This window comes from Serinus canaria, chromosome 4A, assembly GCF_022539315.1.
Source record: "Serinus canaria isolate serCan28SL12 chromosome 4A, serCan2020, whole genome shotgun sequence".
In the NCBI taxonomy this organism is placed as follows: Eukaryota; Metazoa; Chordata; class Aves; order Passeriformes; family Fringillidae; genus Serinus; species Serinus canaria.
In genome coordinates, this window is record NC_066318.1 from 6,487,252 (window position 1) to 6,505,132 (window position 17,881).

Genomic DNA, 17,881 nt, shown 5'->3' on the forward strand with positions numbered 1-17,881 from the left:
TGCTGCTCTACATCAAGAGGCAATTCTCTGAATAGTCAGATGATGAGCTCTTAAATCACATTCAAACTGAAATATTTCTAGGGAATAACTGATAGAAATCAGTGTTCTTTCAGTATACATATTGAGAGCAGCTGGATGCAAGATGGTTCTATTTTGACTTTTTTTCCTGATGTTAATTAGTAATAGTGCCTCTGATGTTCAGACACCTGAACACCAGGCAAGTCATGAAGAAGCATAAAGAGCAGGACCTGCAAAGATCTGTTTACCTGGTTGTTGAAGCTGTTTTGATCTCCATGTAAATTGGAAATTGATTTGTTGCTGATGTATAGAAATATGGTATTACTGAAGTCATTGGTATGTGCCTCCAGGGCCAGATAAAATGATGATCATTTGCATACTAACATACTCAGTAAATATAAAGGCATGAATGTTAATGTTATGAAAGAAGAAAAATAAAACAATGATAATTTCTTCTTTAGGGTCCTGTGCATTCAGGTTTTTTTAGAAGGAAATGAAAGGTATTTCCTAAAGCAGATTTTTTCCAGTTTTCTTATCAATGTTCATCTGGAATGTGGCTGGATCAGTGTTGAAATGAGCTGTTACTCTTGCAGTGTCAGTGAGATATTGTGGCTCTGCATCTCCAGGGCTCCCCTTTGGCTCTTGCAGGCCTGTTACAGATAAGGGTGTAATCACTGTGTGATGAGCACTGATGGAAAAGATACTGAATCAGTTGGCCATAAGTTCTCATCTCACAGAGATAACATCTTTCATAATTTTAAATTCCTGGAACTTTCTAACAGCAAATTCTTTTAACCTTTGCAGAATCAGGTAGCAAAACAGTAGCAGGGACCACCACAGCTGAAGAAGCTGCTAAAATCCTGACAGAGAAGCGACGTCTGGCACGGGAGCAAAGAGAGCGTGAAGACCAAGAAAGAATTCAGAGACAGGAAGAGGAAAGGTATCACTTGAGGGGAGGAATGGGATGCTTTCAGTGCTGGGGTGTGGTTGGAAAGGACTCTCCAGCTGTATATGTTTTCTAAGTTTTAATTTAAGTTCCTGCAAACGTTAATACAGTTCCTGAAGCTGAGAGGCACTGGCAGCAACCTGGGACAGGTTGCTGTGTGTAAGATCAGTTTATATCTCAGTACATATGTAATGCACAGTCCTTGTGAAATCAGTGCTTCTTTTTCCTTCCAGACACCAGTGGGGCTTTTGTTTCACAACCAGAATGTGCTTTTTGCACCCCTTGTGTTTGGTTTTGTTTGTATTTGATTTGAAAGAGTCAAACTCTCTGTATTAAACTTCCCTTTGATCAGCTTAGGCAGTGGTTAGTTGGTACATTAAATCTCACTTTATTGGTATGAAATATGGATCAGGAGTGTTGCCGGCAAGTAATTCAAAGTGTTAAATCAGTGTGCATTTGGTTCATTTATAGAAGTTGTTAAAATAAATGGCTAAGTTAGTGCTGACTAACTTTATTCCAGATCAGGGGTCACCTGTCTGCTTCTGTAAACAGGGTGGAATGTCAGATTTTGTCAGTTTCCCAATTGTGGATATGAAGCTGTCAGAAATCTGCATATAATCTGCTCTAGAAATATGTCATCAGATCTGCTCTGTATGTCTGCAAGAGCTGGCAGTGTGCACCTTCAGAGTATCTCTGATTTCAGCCTACAGAAGAAAGAGTCTTTTAGGAAATCCCTGTATATTTAAGTTTGACAGTGATTATAAGCTTCATTCATGTCACGGTTGCAGATGGTTTTTATTAAATGGTCATTGCTTAATTCAGTTCTCAATCAAACATTCCTTTATTGGAACAATCTGCCTTGACTTAATCAGCAAAGAGCATTTATTCACAGATAATTTCTTCCAAGTGATTCCAGTTTTCGCTTTGACAAGTCTGGATGGTGGCATTTGTAAATCCACACCAGAAAGCGTCTTTATCCAGTTATTTCTGACTGCCTAGAACTTTCTTGCTTTCCTACCCTGTCTCTTGTGCATGCACACTTTTAAAGAAATAAATACCCAGTGATCTGTACCTTGGAAATCCTAGAATCAGAGAAGAAGAAATGGCCAGGAGAGCAGCTGAGGAAAAAGCACGGCGGGAGGAGGAGCTGCAGAAGCAGGAGGAGGAAAGGAGACAGACTCACGAACAGCAGCAGAGACAAGCTGAGGAGGAGAGGATCCGCCGGGAGCAGGAGGAGCAGGAAAAACTTGCAGAGCTTCAGCAGCAGGTCTGTGCCTCCAGCTGGGTGCCTGGAAGAAGCTGCTGCTGTGGTTTCAAGAGGATTGTCTTTGATTTTTCTTTCACAGTATGGTTTTGACAAATCTCTGTCAGGCATGATGTGAGGCTGAGTTCATCCTGTCTGAGATGAATTTGAGACTGTCTGTAGGTCTCTTCCTTGCCCTGGTCTCTGTGATTTTTTTTTTCCCCCTAGCATTTAGTAAATTCCAGTGTGGGCAGAAGCAGCTATTTTGGAATTTTTTTTTAGTCATCAGGGATGCTGTTTTGCATATGTAAAATATTTGTACTGAGCCCACTTTACCAGCAGACTGTTATGAGCTACAAGGAGATGGTCTGTCTGGAAAGTAATCTGGTTTATTCTGATTCCTCTCATCAGACTTGTTTCCAAATCTGCTTTTCCTGTTGCTGAATAGTCTTCCACAGCAAGTACCTTTACAGAGGCATCCTTTGAACTGAAGGGTGCAGAGTTCTGCAGAAAGCAGGCTTTCCTTAAGTTAGATTAATTCTGAAAACTAAAACAGTTTTACATTGAAATTATTTGTGTTCAAAAAGCTGTGAATGGCTTTGCCATGTGTCTGGATATTTCTCTAAATGTTTGTTAATGACAATTACTCTGAGTGTTAACTATACTACTAACTTCTTTCCAGTTATACTGGAAAAGATTTTCCAGTGTAGAAGGAGTAGAAGATGTTCAGCACCAAGTGTTTTGGTAGCAATACCTGACTGCCAAGATTTTTAAGTTAACCTTGACACATTTAGAATTTAATTGCTGTGTTGTTACTTTTTAGATTTTCCTCGTTAGCCAAATGTTCATCCCAAAGCATAGTCTGAACAACAGCATTCAGTAGAACATTTGCATTACCTCAATATAGTTGGTTTCATTTTTTAAATGTCATAGTAATATATATTTCATGTCAGTAACTAGGTAATTGACATTTAGTTGTAATGTGTGGTCATATTGAATAGTGATTGTCTGATGTTCCTGTCTGTGCTAAACCAGATTCTGTAACTCCTTTGCTTTTTACTGTTGGGAATGAGTTACGCACTGGGTGCTCTCTTATTTTTGTCTTATTTTCAGAGAGAAGAAGCTGAAGCAAAAGCTCAAGAAGAGGCTGAAAGACAGCGACTGGAAAGAGAGAGGATTATGCAGCAAAATATGCAGGAAAGGCTTGAAAGAAAAAAGGTAGCCTGTTTTGAATTCTCAGCCTAAAATGAACAGGCAAATGGTCTCAGATGCAATTTATTAGAAGTGTGTTTTTTTTAAAAGCTGCCAGCTCTGGTTTGTGAAATTTAAAAACAGTGATGAAATTAGTGCACTCATGAAATATGAAAATACATCATGATTGATGAATTTTAACAAGAATGCTGAAATACGACGTTCTGTATATCATTGTAAATGTTCTCCATGTTTTAACAGAGAATCGAAGAAATAATGAAAAGAACACGGAAATCGGATCAAAACGAGTCCAAGGTATTTTCTGTTTGGATCTGTATCATGACAGAAAAGGACTTTTTGCCTTGTATCCTGTCTTCCTCTGTTATCCTTACACAAAATGGCTTCCACAGGAAGTGCAGAGTTCTGGTGCACCAGAATAATTTCCAGTAGCTAGCCATTGCACACATTCTTCTGCTTTACTTGCTGTGTGAAGAGTCTTTGTTACATTTTTGTTCCAGGCCTACAGACACATATATATCTGGTGTTATCACTTCCTGACTGGTTTTTAAATCACTGGTTAGTAATGGATTTTTTTTTAACTGTGTGCATTCTGCCAGGATTGTTTTTTCCCAGAAAACTTAGATTTCTGGCATCATCTGTTTGCTTAAAGCAAAAGAATTGCTATGAGCAATTCTCTTTGGATCGCTATTGCTACAGAAAACTGGATATATTTTTGTTAATGCAGTGACCTAAGTTTTGTGAAAAGTTGTGCATGTTCAGGAATAGTTGTTCCTCTTTGAACATTCAAATATTCAAGTCTTCCAATAGCTGAAAATCAATAAAAATTTAGCACACACCTTGGAGAAACGAGGGGAAAAGTAACTCAGGAATAATAGGTAGGAGATGGAAGTGGGTCCCACAGGCTCTGGCTCTGCAGAGCACATGTTGCTGGGTGACCTGGTTGTCTGTGAGCCTTTGAATTCATGTGGCCTCACTTCTGGGCACAGAATGGTCTTGTGTGAGAGCTGTGACTGAATTTGTGAAACTGTGGAGGACAGGGAGTTGTTCCAAGTAACACTGTGGCAATTCAGTTGCAGAATGAAGGGAAGTCTGTCTCGGAGGTGATGGAGGGAGAGGATATTGAAGAGGAGGAGGAGTTGGGTCTTGAGAAGACTGATCAACCAGGTAAGGAAGCTGAGGGAGTCAGGCCTGGGTGGCAGTGAGTCTCAGTGATGTTTAGGCTCTGTTGAAAAGGTCAGTCCTAACAGCTCTGGCATGGCCTGAATCCCAGAGATGCCAGGGGGACTCCCTTCTTGAACAGAGAATCAGTCAGAATGATTTGAGAGTGACATTCAGACAGCATGCTTTCATTTTACAAATGGATTTTTGAAGATGAAAAACAAATTTCATGTTGATATAGGCAGCTTGTCTATAGACAAATGAATCTATTGAAGCCAAGTGCTTTGGGTTATGGCTAGGAAGAGTTATTTTGGCACTTGTATTTTATTCATTTAGAATAACAATTCTGCTACTCACGTTCTTTTCTCCCTTGTATTTAATTTTCTCTCCTCCCCACCTCCCTGCAACATTCAGGAAAGCTAAATGGTGTTGACTTGCTCCAGGACATCAAGGGGGAGGCAGATTGTTTAGAGACTGCACAAAGCATGATCTCTGCAGAATCTGAGGCACAAGATGAGTCAGAATTGAAGGCCAGTGAAGTGTTCATGAATGGAAGTGACTTGAAAAGCAATGAGGGGTCTCTGTCTGTTACTGAGCTAAAGGATTCCAGGTGAGTCTTCTGTACTGTGGGAGCACTGAGCTCTCACACAAGAGAGCTCTTGTCTGTGTTTAAATGAATGCAGTGCTGTCTGCAGCACCTTGCTGGCCCTGTGGTGTCTGTGTGCCTTTCTCCAGCCATGTGGTGTGTGCTGGCAGCTCACACCTCACACAGAAAAGGTAGCTCAGCATAATTGTTTGTTTAGATGGCACCATGTTAACAGTGCTGCCTTTGCTGAGAAGTGAGACACACAGCCAGCAACATGGCAGTGTTGATTATAACTGACATTGGCTTGAAACCTTATCCATTCTAATGCCTTGCAGTTCTTCTCATTAACAAAACATTAAACAAGAGGGAGGAGAATAACACTGAAAAGGAAGAATAACCTTTAGAAAGTTCTAGAACACTTTCAGTTGTGCTGAAACACCAGTTACAATGCAGAAGCCTCCCTTAGTGAGGAATTTGGGTTTTTTTACTGTTTCCATTTATTTTTTTTAACATAAAGCTTTTTCATCTACTACTGGAAAATTTCCCCTCTGATGCTTGTTCCATTTGCTCATCTAAATGCTAATGATTTAGAAATGACATTGTGAACACTTTTTTAAAGTGATGATAAATTAATGTCATTCCTCCAGTGATGGAATATAAAGACATTTCCATGATTGTCCTAAGAACGAGTGAAAATTGATCCATAATTTGGGTTTGGCTTTTGAATCTGTTTTAAATATTGCTGGTCTTCTGAGACTTAGTTTTGTGTTCAAGAAGTCTTAGCTGGAGGAAAAAAAAGGAAAAATGCACCCTACAAAAATCAAGACTTAGTAATCAAAGCTTTAAACTTGTTGCTTTCTTACATCAAATTTCTAGAGGCAGAAACCTTACCTGAGGGCTGTTAGTATAGTAAAAAATGGGTATATATTGCTGAGTTGTTCTTCCCCATTGGTTCTTGGAGGGGGAGATCCTGTGTGGCAGCTGAAGCTTGTCTGGGAATGCCCTGTGGGATATTCAGTGCTTTGCAGAGGATGCAGCCTGTTAATTATCTGTCCTAGAATCAATGTAAAGGTTAAACATGTGGAAACTGCAACTCAAGCTTTTTATTTTTTCATTCTCTGTTTTTTGTAGTCATCCTGCAAAAGAAATGGTTATTGATGACTCGGGGAAGTTGGGTGTTCATGAAGCTGATCATACAATTGGACTTATTCAGAATCTTAATGGGAAATCTGGTTCATGGACCTTTGAGGAGTTCATTGATGTTGGAGTACATTCCAAGTCAACCAAACTGAGCTCAGACAGCATCTCTGCTGGTAACTGTAATCAAAACTTGAATGATGCTGCTACACTACCTTCTAGTCCCAAATTGGCTTTTGAGGAAGATGGTGCAGTGAATTCATTGACCAAACCTATAGATGCTTCATCAGGTAATCCAAGCTGACTTTGCTGTCTGTCTCTTCCCTTGGCTAGGCAATTCACCTCCTTGCATTTGCTCTCCTTGCCTTAACTACAGCTTCTTATTTTCAAGGCACTTTTTCCAATGTGTAGACTGGAGGGAAGGCTCTTTCTTTAGTGCTTTTAACTTGAATTCTGTCAAAAGTAGTCACCAACTGATGCCTTTTTAGGGACTTGATAAGGCCCGACATTAAGGCTCTTCCAAAGACACAGCTGAGCCCTTGTGAAGTTCGAAGCAGCATTGAAGCTCATATGTTGTATTTAAGATTTTTCTGTTAAATGGCACATGTTACTTTTGAAGATACAAAATAGTTTAAAAGGTGTCTGATGTAACTCTACACACCAGACCTTTTCACTCCTAGGCATGTACTGGTTTTGATGCTGACCTATGTGGTCTTAAAAGGTCTCTTCGGTCTCTTAGCAGTGTATTAGCTGTCCTCTCTACTTACTGTAGAGCAATCTTTCACTTCATTGAGGCAGGTAACACCAATCTGAAATTCCACAGATGGTTGTGTTACATTTTGGAAGGAGTAATAAAGCTGTACACACACAAAATATTCTGAATTTTCTGAAAGAGGCAGTGCTGCATCTCAAGCCACATGTACTTGAGAAACCAAGCCCTGATGCAGTGCAGTGCATAGTGTGTCAGAGAAGCTTCAGGAAGCCAGTTTATGTAAGACTGGACTTCTCTGGTGTTGGAGCCAAACCCCAAAGGGCTGTTTTCACAGGAGATCTCTTTCCATGGGATAGATGACTGTGTGATCAGTTGAAGTGAATGCTAGTGGAAAAACAAGCCTTGCTATTTACATTTCCTTCCAGTGATGTGTAGCACTTTCTTTGATTAAAGTGTAGCACTTTCTTAGACTGAGCTGTTTCCCGAGTCTCCTCTGTCACTCTGCGTCTTGTGAATTTGAGTTCCATGGGCACACCCTGATGGGGGCTTCCCTTGAGGCCACACCAGACAGGGCCATGGGAATAGACAAATTTCTTGTGGTTCTGCTGTTCGCTTTTTCTTGTGATCAGACTCATTAACTTTTTAGTGGAGGAAGTGTGACCTTTTAATTTTGAACTTGAAAATTTTTAAATGTAATACAGTTTAAGAATTCTGGACATAACTTTGAAAAATAATATTCCTGTAAAAAGAAAGAAAACCTACTGTGCTGGTTTTGGACTGTAAGTGACCAAGTGATTCTGTGCTCACTCCTGGATGTAGACTGACAGTGATGATGGATGCATGTGGCATACACACAGTTACGATGGTTAAATGTTTTCTTTTCTTTGCTCTTTGGACAGAACTGTGAACACTAGAGACCTGGAAATAATCTGATTGCACTTCAGTAATCCAGTGTTTTCTCAAGTACCGAAGGCCTTGTTTTGAAAAGCTGCTTGTTTACCTTTATCCATCTTCAAGTTTGCAAAAAACAACAGGGGAGGGATGACAGACTTTTAATTTGCACCTTGAAACATTTCAGGGAAACTGTTGTGCTAATGTTCTTTTTTTGTTTGTTTAGCTAATTGTTAGATAAGGTTTCCTAGTTCAAGTATTCCTTGTTTCCCCTTTACAGACTTTACAGTAACCTGATTGAGTCTTTTTTATTATTATTATTATTATTTTCATATCAGTATCATGTAGACCATGCCACTGGAGGCTCCCCACTTAGCTGCAGACTTTGCATATTTCTAAAATGATCTTGATGAAATAAAAGACTCACTCAGTGTATGTTAAAGCTGAACTCCCTTTTTAATGTCTAGAAAAATGTTGTTGCTTGTTGGTTCATGTGCTATTTAAAAATGCAAAATTGAGTATCTTCAATTTTGAGTGGAGAAGAAAAATCCCTTATTATCTAATGTGAAAATATTGGCAGTTTTAAAATGTGAGTGTTGTACCATCACTAAAATGTTTTAATCTATTGGCAAACATCAAAACATTTTTCAGCATGTGCTCTAATACATTACGAAAACGTTGAGTCCCTAGATTTGTCTGTTGGTGCAGTTTAAGGTGTTAGGCTTTTAAAAAATGTTTTCCTTTTGAATTACTTATTTATCTACACTTATGGAAGTATTATTTTATTGTGTACATAACAGTATTAGACCATTGAAGTCATGTTTTGTTGATGTTAATTATTCCAAGTGTTCCCATTCCAGCTCTATAACAGTGGCTGCAAACTGCATATATATTTCCCTTCCCCTGAAGCCTGCATTAAATAATCTATTTAACCTGAATTTGCCTGCTTTTTTCAGCATGAAGAGTTTAACGAAGCATCTTCTGAAAATTGCTACTAAAAGTAATAATGCAGCCTTGTTGTCTCCTGTAACAGATAGACTGGATAGGTCATTACTTCAAGGAGCAGCTGTCTCAAAACCTGCTCCAAGCCATTGAATCCCTCAGTTGCAGTGGTGCAGCCCAGCAGCAGCTGTGTGTGCAGTGGGGTTGCTGGAACCACACCTGTGCTTTCCTCGACACCTCGGCTGCAACAGGAGTCCTCAGCCTTCTCCCTCTTGCTGTTCAGAGATCCTGTAGAACTGTTTTAGACTTTAGAGCAGTGCCTTAGGTAAAAGGAGAACTGTATTTTTGTATGATAGCTGTTTGTTCTGGCAGAGACAATCATTCTAACAAAGATGCCGATATTTTTTCTGTGCTGAGATTTGTTGGCCGGTCTGATCCAGCCCTGTGTAAATACGTGTGCGCAGTTAAATAAACTTTGCAGTTGAACAATGCTCTATTTCTGTAATGTTAAATGTGACCTTACTAGGCCTCTCCACCCCTTGCCATGCTGACCTGCCTTGGGATGCACTCTGGTGCTGCTCTAACTGCTCCAGATTGCCACACTAGCAGCCTGTGTGGTTGGGAGGGGATTTGCACTAACACCTTCAGCTCTTGCTGTGTTTGTCCATGCTTATGGCATGTTCTGAACTGAGGGATTCTTTAACCTGCTTTTCCCTGCCAGCCTTCGCCTTTCCTCTGCAGCAGCATCTCTGTGTTGTGAGGGTGAGTCCAGCAGTGGAGCAGTGACCAGCAAATTCTGCCTTTTCATTTTCTTGCAAGGGTTCTTTATCAGTTGTTGAAAGGGAATGGCTGGAGCAGGTCCAGTTGATAAAGTACTTCACTACTGTGGAAAAAAAACTCCTTAAACCAGCATTCAGGTTGCTGGAGTGTGGTGGACCTGTGCATGAACAGTAGCTGTACATATGCTCTCCAGAGGGCTTTTTCACACAGGCTGTTTATGACAGATGGTCCAGTGTCAGTTATATATTAAAAAAATTAATTAGTTTATGGAAATTGCTGCTTTAGTCCTCAGATACTTAAGGGTGCAGTGACAGCACAGCTGACTCTTACTTTGCCAGTATCTATGTAGTAGACTTGGTTTCAGTAGCTCAGCCCTAAGACATGTCAATCATATAAGATGTCAAAATGAAAAAAAAAATTCCAGACTATGGATTCCAAGCAGGCACTAGTCTCACTTTTATTCAGTCACTAAACATACACTGACATGATAGGAGAGCTAGCCTTGTGTGAGCTATTTTTAAGGCACTTGTAAATGCATGTGCATGTTGTAGGTGAAAGATTTACTACTTGTTAATGGATTAATAATTGTACATAGACAGCCTTGTTTAAACAATGATATAAAAAAAGCTGATGAGGAAAACTTGCAGGCAAACCACACGGAAATCAAGACTAAAACAAGTTTATGGAAACTTAACTAAGCTAAATGTCACTGCCAAAACATTGTTGTCTGTAAGATGAAGCCATTCCTTACATGTTCTGCAATGTGGTGTTGTAGAGTAAGCTAAGCTATTTATTACTTATTAATGGTGCAGTGTTTGTGTGTATCTGTACTTGTAGAAGCATAATAATGGATCCCTCTGATCCCACATGCAATCTTTGCATCTCTGTTTTGGAGGTGCATGCCTTGTCAAACCCACTTCATTTAAGTGCCAAGCTTAATCATATACCAGATAAGCTTAAAACGAGATTTGTTTTAGTTTAAGCCACACACAGATGATGCAGTGTGTGGATCTCTAAATCTAACAGAATTTCAAGCCTTTATACTAGGAGTTACTTGGAAACAAGGTTAGATTTTTGCAAAGCTACATGCTTTTGTACTGCAAGAGCTTCAAAAGTCACACCCCGTATATTGAGGCTAATTTAGTTCTTATACTAAAATGGAAAAAGTTAAAACTTTCAACATGCAAAAACCTGCTCTTTTACCAGGGCTGTTTGGGAAAGCAGGGCTTTAAAATCCATCATACATCTGCTCATTTACAGTCGTTTGGGACACTCAGCACAATAAATTTTTCCATTATGGCAAACAAAGCGCTTGTTGGCCAGCCCACGGGCACACTTTGTGCATTTGAAACAGTAATCGTGCCAGGACTCATCTTCATAGTTAACCACACTGGTTCCTCTTCCAAATCCTGCTAGGAGAGAACACAATTATAGGACGGCGATAGTAGCGCTGCCTTGGCTGGGCTATGCCTCCAACCAGCCCTGCCTGCTGCTGCCCCAGAGCTGCCCTAGGCTTGCAGGCCACAATGGCTGCCTAAAACACCCACGGGGCAACTGAGCCATGGTTTTGTTGCGTCTTCTGGTGTTTCTTGAAGAAGAAACATAAGCAAAAGGCTTGCATGGCTTGTCTCTGCAATAAGTGTTTTCCCTTGGCTCCTTTCTCCAGTAAACAGTCAAGGAGAGATGTGGAACAAGGACAGGTTGGGGTAAACACTTGTGGGCTCAGATCTGTTCTCTAAAATGCAGGATGGAATGTGAGCCTCGTGGGACTGGCAGGACAGTGCCCACATTTCAGGGCTGAGCTCTGTAATCCAGTGAGTTTTAAGTGTAAAATACATCAGAAGGGGTACAAATGTACCCTGTGTCCTTTGGGACAATAAAGCACCACTCATTTTAGACTTAAGGGTCCCAAACTATGGGTGGGAATAGTTCTGGTTGGGGGAGTTTTGAAGGAGGTGAATTTGAGACATGCTGAGGCTGAAGAGCTCAGTTACCAGCTCAGCCTCCATCCAGCACAAGCACGTGACTCAAGAGTCAGATCACACGTAAAATGCTGGGATTGGGCTTGGGTTACCAGACCTGCTTCTGATGTTACCCGTCCCTGGGCTCCCTGTCTTTGGGGGATCACTGTCCTGACCTTCAGCACCCACTGCCCTCGAGCTGCATTTAAGCCAACATACCTGTAATAGGATTCTTGCATCCAGCACACTTCTTGGCAACACACTCCTTGTAGCACTCAACGCAGTAAAACTGATCCTCCACAGCTGTGAAGCGCTTCCCACCCAGTTGCTTCTTGCAGTTGGAGCAAATGAAACACTCGGAATGCCAAGGCTGTTCCTGGTAAGTGAGGCCTCCAGAAGTGATGGGCTGGGAGAGGAGGAGCAGAGGTGTGGTTTAGAATCAGCAGGGAAGAAGAGAGGTGACAAGTATGGGGTGTAGGGTAGGAAAGCTTTGTCATGGAGAGGATCTCTGCAAAGTTTGTGTCAAAATTTAATTAAACAGTGCACTTGAGTCCCTCTAACCTGAAATCCCACATCCTGGCACTGCCATAATTCTTTCTTTTACCTGCAGTAACTGAAATTCCACACTAATCAGTTGCAGAAGTTGTAAATCAGCTACTGTTTCACTTCTTGAATATTCAGTACCACTACAGAGCTTAAACTACCCCAAGGCATGTGCAAGACTGGAATAATTTGGTTTCTGCAGTGTTGCCATCAGCTAAGCCAACCACCCCTGCCCAGATCCTGTAATGCACAGGAACCATTGGCTTTCCCATTATTGCACCAGCTGCTGGCACTGGTATCTCAGGGCGGGAACATCAGCATTGGTACAACTTCAGCATGGTCTGCCTGCTGGTTCACCCTCCCAGCTCCCAAAAGGCACATGAGGGCTAGTTTGGCACCTGCCTCTGCACAGGGGAAGGACTTACATTCTTGCACTTAGCACAGGTCTTGGCAAACTTGTGCTCATGGCAGGAGACACAGTAGAAGTCATCACCCTTGGGGAAGAAGCTCCCAGATCCAATCACTTGCTTGCACTGGCTGCAGGTGAAGCAGTCCTTATGCCAGACCATCTTCTTGTACTCAACATTTTGGTCTCCTACAACAGATAAAAATAAGTTGTCCTGTGAGATTTCAGGCCTGTGGCAAACCCTTCCCCCTGTGCAGTGTAATATCTGTGGGCAAGACCTGTCCATAGCTATGCTCAAGATTCCACTGGAATGTAGACTAGGATGAGCTGGTAATTTCTGTAGCTGATTCTAGCCAGGGCTTGCTAGATTTTTCTAAAACAGGTATCAGCTGCCTGAGCCTTTTAGGACCTTGATTTACCAAGCAAAGATTTTGGTATAAATAGTTTAAGACTGACATGAGGGTCAGCTATCCACATGAGGGTTCATGGCAAAGCACCCTTTCAACACTTGAATAAACTGGACAGGTGAGAGCAGCAGTCAAAATTTACTATTCTGAGGTGCTCCAGCCTTCCACTGTGATGCTCAAACCCCTAACTGCAGCCTCCACAGCCTGATAAACCACCCTGGTCATGCCCTGATGCAGAACATGGCCCTCAGACCCATCACTAGCACAGTACCTGCAATAATGGGCTTGAAGCAGCCCTTACACCTGGGTGCATCCTCAGCAGCAGTGCAGTTACTGCACCAAACCTTGTTGTTCTCCCTCAGCATGAAGGGCTCGTTGACCAGGGACGTGTAGCACTTGAAGCAGCGGAAGCAGTTGTCGTGCCAGTAGCGGTTCTTGAAATGCAGCTCCTGCAATGAACAGGAAGGGAGGGATGGAGTGAGAAGCTTTTCCCCCAGAGCAGCCCTAAAGCCAAGCTCCTGTCTCACCAGCCTGGGCAGTAAAGGATGGATTTGTTGTTCCTAAGTTTGTCTGATTGAGTGGGTAGGGCTACAGCTCCTCTTCAAGCACTTAAGGAAAGAACATGTAACCAAACTCGCTGACACAATCAACATTCCGTTTGACTTTCAGGGGAGCAGAAGATGCTTCAAACCAACAGCTTGGAGATCTGAGGTTCTGCAAGTTCTCATGTTCTTACATTCCCTCTAGTTCAGGTGTACATTATTATTGCCATAACCATTTAATTGGCCCTGAAGCTGTAGGCTAATGACTTCAGTAACACCATATTTCTATACATAAGCAACAAACCAATTTCCCGTTTTCGCAGAGATCAAAACAGTTTCAGCCACCAGGTTTGCAGATATTTGCAGGTCCTGCAGTTTGTGTTTCTTCATGTCCTGCCTGGTGTTAAGAGTGTCTGAACATCAGAGATGCTGTTATAAATTAACATAAGGAAAAAAAGCCAGCAGAACCGTCTTGCCATCCAACTGCTCTCAAAATATATATACAGAAAGAACTCTCGATTTCCATCATGAAGCAATAAGCATCTGACAAACTGACAAAGATCAGACCTCAGTGCTTTGCCCATGAATTTTGCAGGCCCTGTGCAGGCCAGCTCCCTGCAGCTCTCTCTGCAGGGCAATTGAGTATTTGCAGCAGGTCACGTGGCTGGATCTAGATCCTGAAATGAGATCCTGTGCCCAAGCAGCCCACCATGAGCACACCCCAGTGCCGCTCTTTGCCCAGAGAGCACACAGCTGGCGGCCAGAGGACTCCCAAAGAGTTCTCAGAGCCTGACCAGAGCAAACAGGAGGGGGCTCAGCCTCTGCCTCCTCTCCTCACCCACTGAGCAGCTCAGCACTGACCTTGGAGTCGGCCCCGATGGGTTTCTTGCACTCGATGCAGGTGTTGGCGCAGAACTTGTCGAAGCACTTGACGCAGCAGTGCCGCCCCTCCTTCTGCACGTACTTCTTGCCCTGCAGGGGGTCCCGGCAGTAGTGGCAGTCAAAGCGCTCCGACATGGTGCCCACGGTGTAGCTGCCAGGCCCTGCAAGAGCACAGCCCTGAGGGGACAGCCCCGAGGCCCTGACTGAAGAGCTCAGACATGGTGCCCACGGTGTAGCTGCCAGGCCCTGCAAGAGCACAGCCCTGAGGGGACAGCCCCGAGGCCCTGACTGAAGAGCTCAGACATGGTGCCCACGGTGTAGCTGCCAGGCCCTGCAAGAGCACAGCCCTGAGGGGACAGCCCCAAGGCCCTGACTGAAGAGCTCAGACATGGTGCCCGCGGTGTAGCTGCCAGGCCCTGCAAGAGCACAGCCCTGAGGGGACAGCCCCAAGGCCCTGACTGAAGAGCTCAGACATGGTGCCCATGGTGTAGCTGCCAGGCCCTGCAAGAGCACAGCCCTGAGGCCCTGACAGCTGCTCCAGCCTCCTGGGGCTGTGCAGATCACTACGAGGAACGAGGAACGTGGCTCAGGAATGAGCATGTGGTGGCTCCTTGATAGGAGAAGGAGCTCCAATCGAGGAGAGCAGAGTCTCAAATCAGACTTTTTCCCATCCCCTTGTTAAGTGGAAGGATGCTAGGTTGGTTTACTTACATGCTGCACATCGAGCAAGGGTAATGACACCTGATCACTCCCTGGGAGTCCCTTAGTTCTCTACTGCAGGCCTCAGTGAGGTCCTGGCTGAGGCACCACATCACTTGTGTGCAGAAATCACCAACAAACATGAGCAGAGTGGAATTGTTTCCATGTTTTCAGTCTGAACCCACAGCCAGCTGCAGCCCTCCAAGGCCTTTTGTGCTGGATAGTTGTGCAGCTTCCAGCTGCCTCTTTTCACCAGGCTTTCACATATAAAATCATAAGGGGGAAAAAAATAAAGAAAAAAAACAAGAAAAAAATCTGCCTCCATGGAGAGATATTTTTCAGTCCACACCATCAAGGCTCTGCCAAGGTCTGATGTTCCACCACGGCCAGGGAGCTGTCAGCGGGCGTGGGGAATCTTGACTGGAGGATTTTCCATTTTGGCTCACACTTTCTCCCCAGACACCCATCCCTTCCTGCACTCCCAGTGTCCTGCTAATGGCTCCCTCTCTTCCATGCACCCTTCCTCAGCAGAAGCCACCAACACTCTTGCAAGGGGCTACAAGGGCTCTGTCAGGATTCAGAGAATCCTCGACTGCTTTGGGTTTGAAGGAACCTTAAAGATCATCTTGTTCCAAACCCTCTGCTATGGACAGGGGTGCCAGCCACTCTATCAGGTTGCTTAAAGCCTAATCCAACCTGGCCTGGAGCACTTCCAGGGAGAGAACATAAGAGCTACAGAAGCCCATGGAGTCCCACAGAGGCAGCTCCATCCCTGGCCCTGGTGCCCCCAGAGCCCCAGCAGTGCAGAGCCCATTTCCCTGCACAGCCAGCACACAGGGACACAGCCTTGAACCTTCTGCATCATCACCAACCCAATGGGAAATGTGGCTGTGCTCTGGCAGCAGGCACTGCTAAGAGGAAATGTTCCTGACAGAGGAAGGGAGGGAAAGGACAGAGTCAGGCCATGCAAATTGCTGCTGCCTCCATCACATGGCCTCACCTTGGACCACCCCATGCAGCCCTGGGGCTACCCTGGATTCTGTTCCTCACAGAGCTCAGGGGTACCACAGTGCTCATTCCAGCCTTGCTGCTCCAAGCCCAGCACAATGTGCCTTTATTCACCAAACTTGAAGGGGCTCTGGGGTGCAGAGAGGGTGTGTCACTCCTGGCTGGGCCCTCACAACAAGGCAGGGTCAGTGGGACCCTTTTGGGCTTGCCCTTGGCTGCAGGATGCTCTTGGTCTGCCATGTTAAGGCCTAAGACTCACCGGATTTGCATGGACACTTGCCCACCCTAGTAATTCCAGATGTACCATCAGGTACAGGGCCCAACCTCACCAGAGCCCTGCAGCACACCAGGACCAGCCCAACCCTGCTGGGTACAAAGCCAGAGGAGCAGACACATGAACACTTTGCCATCACAGCAGAGCATCTGCCACATCTGGGCCCAGGAAGAGTGGGACTCACACTGTTACTTCACAGGCTTGAAAATCCAAGAGTCTTCATGCTATCTCCTCTTTGTCACCCTCTCAATAACATAGGGCCAGAAGAAGCTGAAGGATTTCTATTTCAGAGAGCAGGACAGAGAGCCCTAAAGAAAAGTTTCACAAAGGGAGGCTGCAGCAGAGGTAGAGGCTCTGTTCACACCCTATTTCTGCCCTTAAAACTGACAGAGGCAGGCTGGAGGCCAGGCTGGTAGGAATTGTACTTTGTGGAGGGACCCAGATCTGGAAATAATCCCTTGGCAAGGCCAGGGGATGCCATGTCCTGCTGACAACTACACCAAGGGCTTTGAGGTACCTGTTCAAGCAAATGAAACAGATAAACAGCTGGGAAACATGGAAACTATGTAAGCCACCACCAGCTCTGCAGAGCTCTAGCAAGCAGGTGGGTTTTATTTGGAAGAAATGGAATTGCAGAGCCCAGGGCAAATGGTATTGAAATGTCCCTGATCTCAGGTTTAGGGTTGCTTTCAGCCTGAACACATAATCTTGAGAGCATGGCTCAGGGAGAAGCACAACCCTGTGTTCCCACATAACACATCACCTGCTAATGTGAGACACATTTATCACAGCAGCTCTGCAGCTCCACAGGCAAATTAACACCAGGCTGGGGCCCCCAGACTGGGCTGTGCCAGCAGCTTCTGCCTCCCTCGTGCCATCTCACACTCCAGAAAGCCCCTCTCATGCCCAGGCAGGGGCTTGAATTTGCTTCTAGCTTTTCCAGAGGTTTCCTGCCCTCGGCACTATCATCCCTGAATTCCTGATCTGGAGCCAGGAGAGGCACCTCTGTCCCCTTGCAGTGGTTGCATTGCCCCTGCAAACGTGCTGGCTGCTTGTGGGCTCTGCTCACCTGTGCCATGCCCAGAGCCCACAGCAGCCACAGGAGCAGGACCAGCCCAGCCAGGGTGGGGTGCACAAGAGCCCTGGAAGTCACCAGTGTGTGACAGAGTGGAGCCCCAGGCCAGTAGCAGCTGTGCTGGACCACCAGATTATTTTTCCCAAATGGAGCAAACATCTGTGGACACTTCAGAGCTCAGCTTCATTAGTGTCCTACAGCTGGTCCCCTCAGCAGTCCTGTCCCCTCTCATGGAAGGTAAACAGAGCAGATATTTCTTGTGCTCTGTATAAAAATAAATGTATTTTTGAAGCCTGCTTGGCAGCAGGTCATGGGTTTGGAGCTGTTTATCTCCTAAATAGCCTGTTCACCCTCCAGCTGCACCAGGTCCCCACAGCACAACTTTCCAGAGCTTCCAGGTATATCAACCCTGGCCTGTCTTTACTGTCTGAAAAGTAGGCAAGTTATGAAACTAGGGGT

The 17,881-nt window shown here is 44.3% G+C and overlaps 2 protein-coding genes across 11 annotated transcripts in view; one reads left to right on the forward strand and one right to left on the reverse strand.

Moving 5' to 3' along the window:
* The window catches only part of MAP7D3 (MAP7 domain containing 3), a 42,386-nt gene extending 33,050 nt beyond the window's left edge, over window positions 1-9,336 (forward strand). Inside the window, exons 14-20 of the mRNA XM_030228703.2 lie at window positions 823-958; window positions 2,051-2,231; window positions 3,321-3,425; window positions 3,660-3,713; window positions 4,490-4,583; window positions 4,992-5,187; window positions 6,295-9,336. Coding sequence (XP_030084563.2) covers window positions 823-958; window positions 2,051-2,231; window positions 3,321-3,425; window positions 3,660-3,713; window positions 4,490-4,583; window positions 4,992-5,187; window positions 6,295-6,604 — 1,076 coding nt within the window. The 3' untranslated portion in view covers window positions 6,605-9,336. The remainder of the gene's footprint in view (window positions 1-822; window positions 959-2,050; window positions 2,232-3,320; window positions 3,426-3,659; window positions 3,714-4,489; window positions 4,584-4,991; window positions 5,188-6,294) is intronic.
* Window positions 9,337-10,057: 721 nt separating this feature from the next.
* The window catches only part of FHL1 (four and a half LIM domains 1), a 29,156-nt gene continuing 21,332 nt past the window's right edge, over window positions 10,058-17,881 (reverse strand). For 9 of the 10 annotated variants that reach the window (XM_018924942.3, XM_018924948.3, XM_018924944.3 and 6 more), the window contains 5 exons: window positions 14,346-14,527; window positions 13,214-13,391; window positions 12,555-12,724; window positions 11,806-11,992; window positions 10,058-11,037 (listed from right to left, as the gene is read on the reverse strand). In XM_018924942.3, the coding sequence (XP_018780487.1) occupies window positions 10,880-11,037; window positions 11,806-11,992; window positions 12,555-12,724; window positions 13,214-13,391; window positions 14,346-14,501 (849 nt within the window). In that variant the 5' untranslated portion in view covers window positions 14,502-14,527 and the 3' untranslated portion in view covers window positions 10,058-10,879. The remainder of the gene's footprint in view (window positions 11,038-11,805; window positions 11,993-12,554; window positions 12,725-13,213; window positions 13,392-14,345; window positions 14,528-17,881) is intronic. The other variant, XM_009099785.4, reaches the window with a different exon arrangement.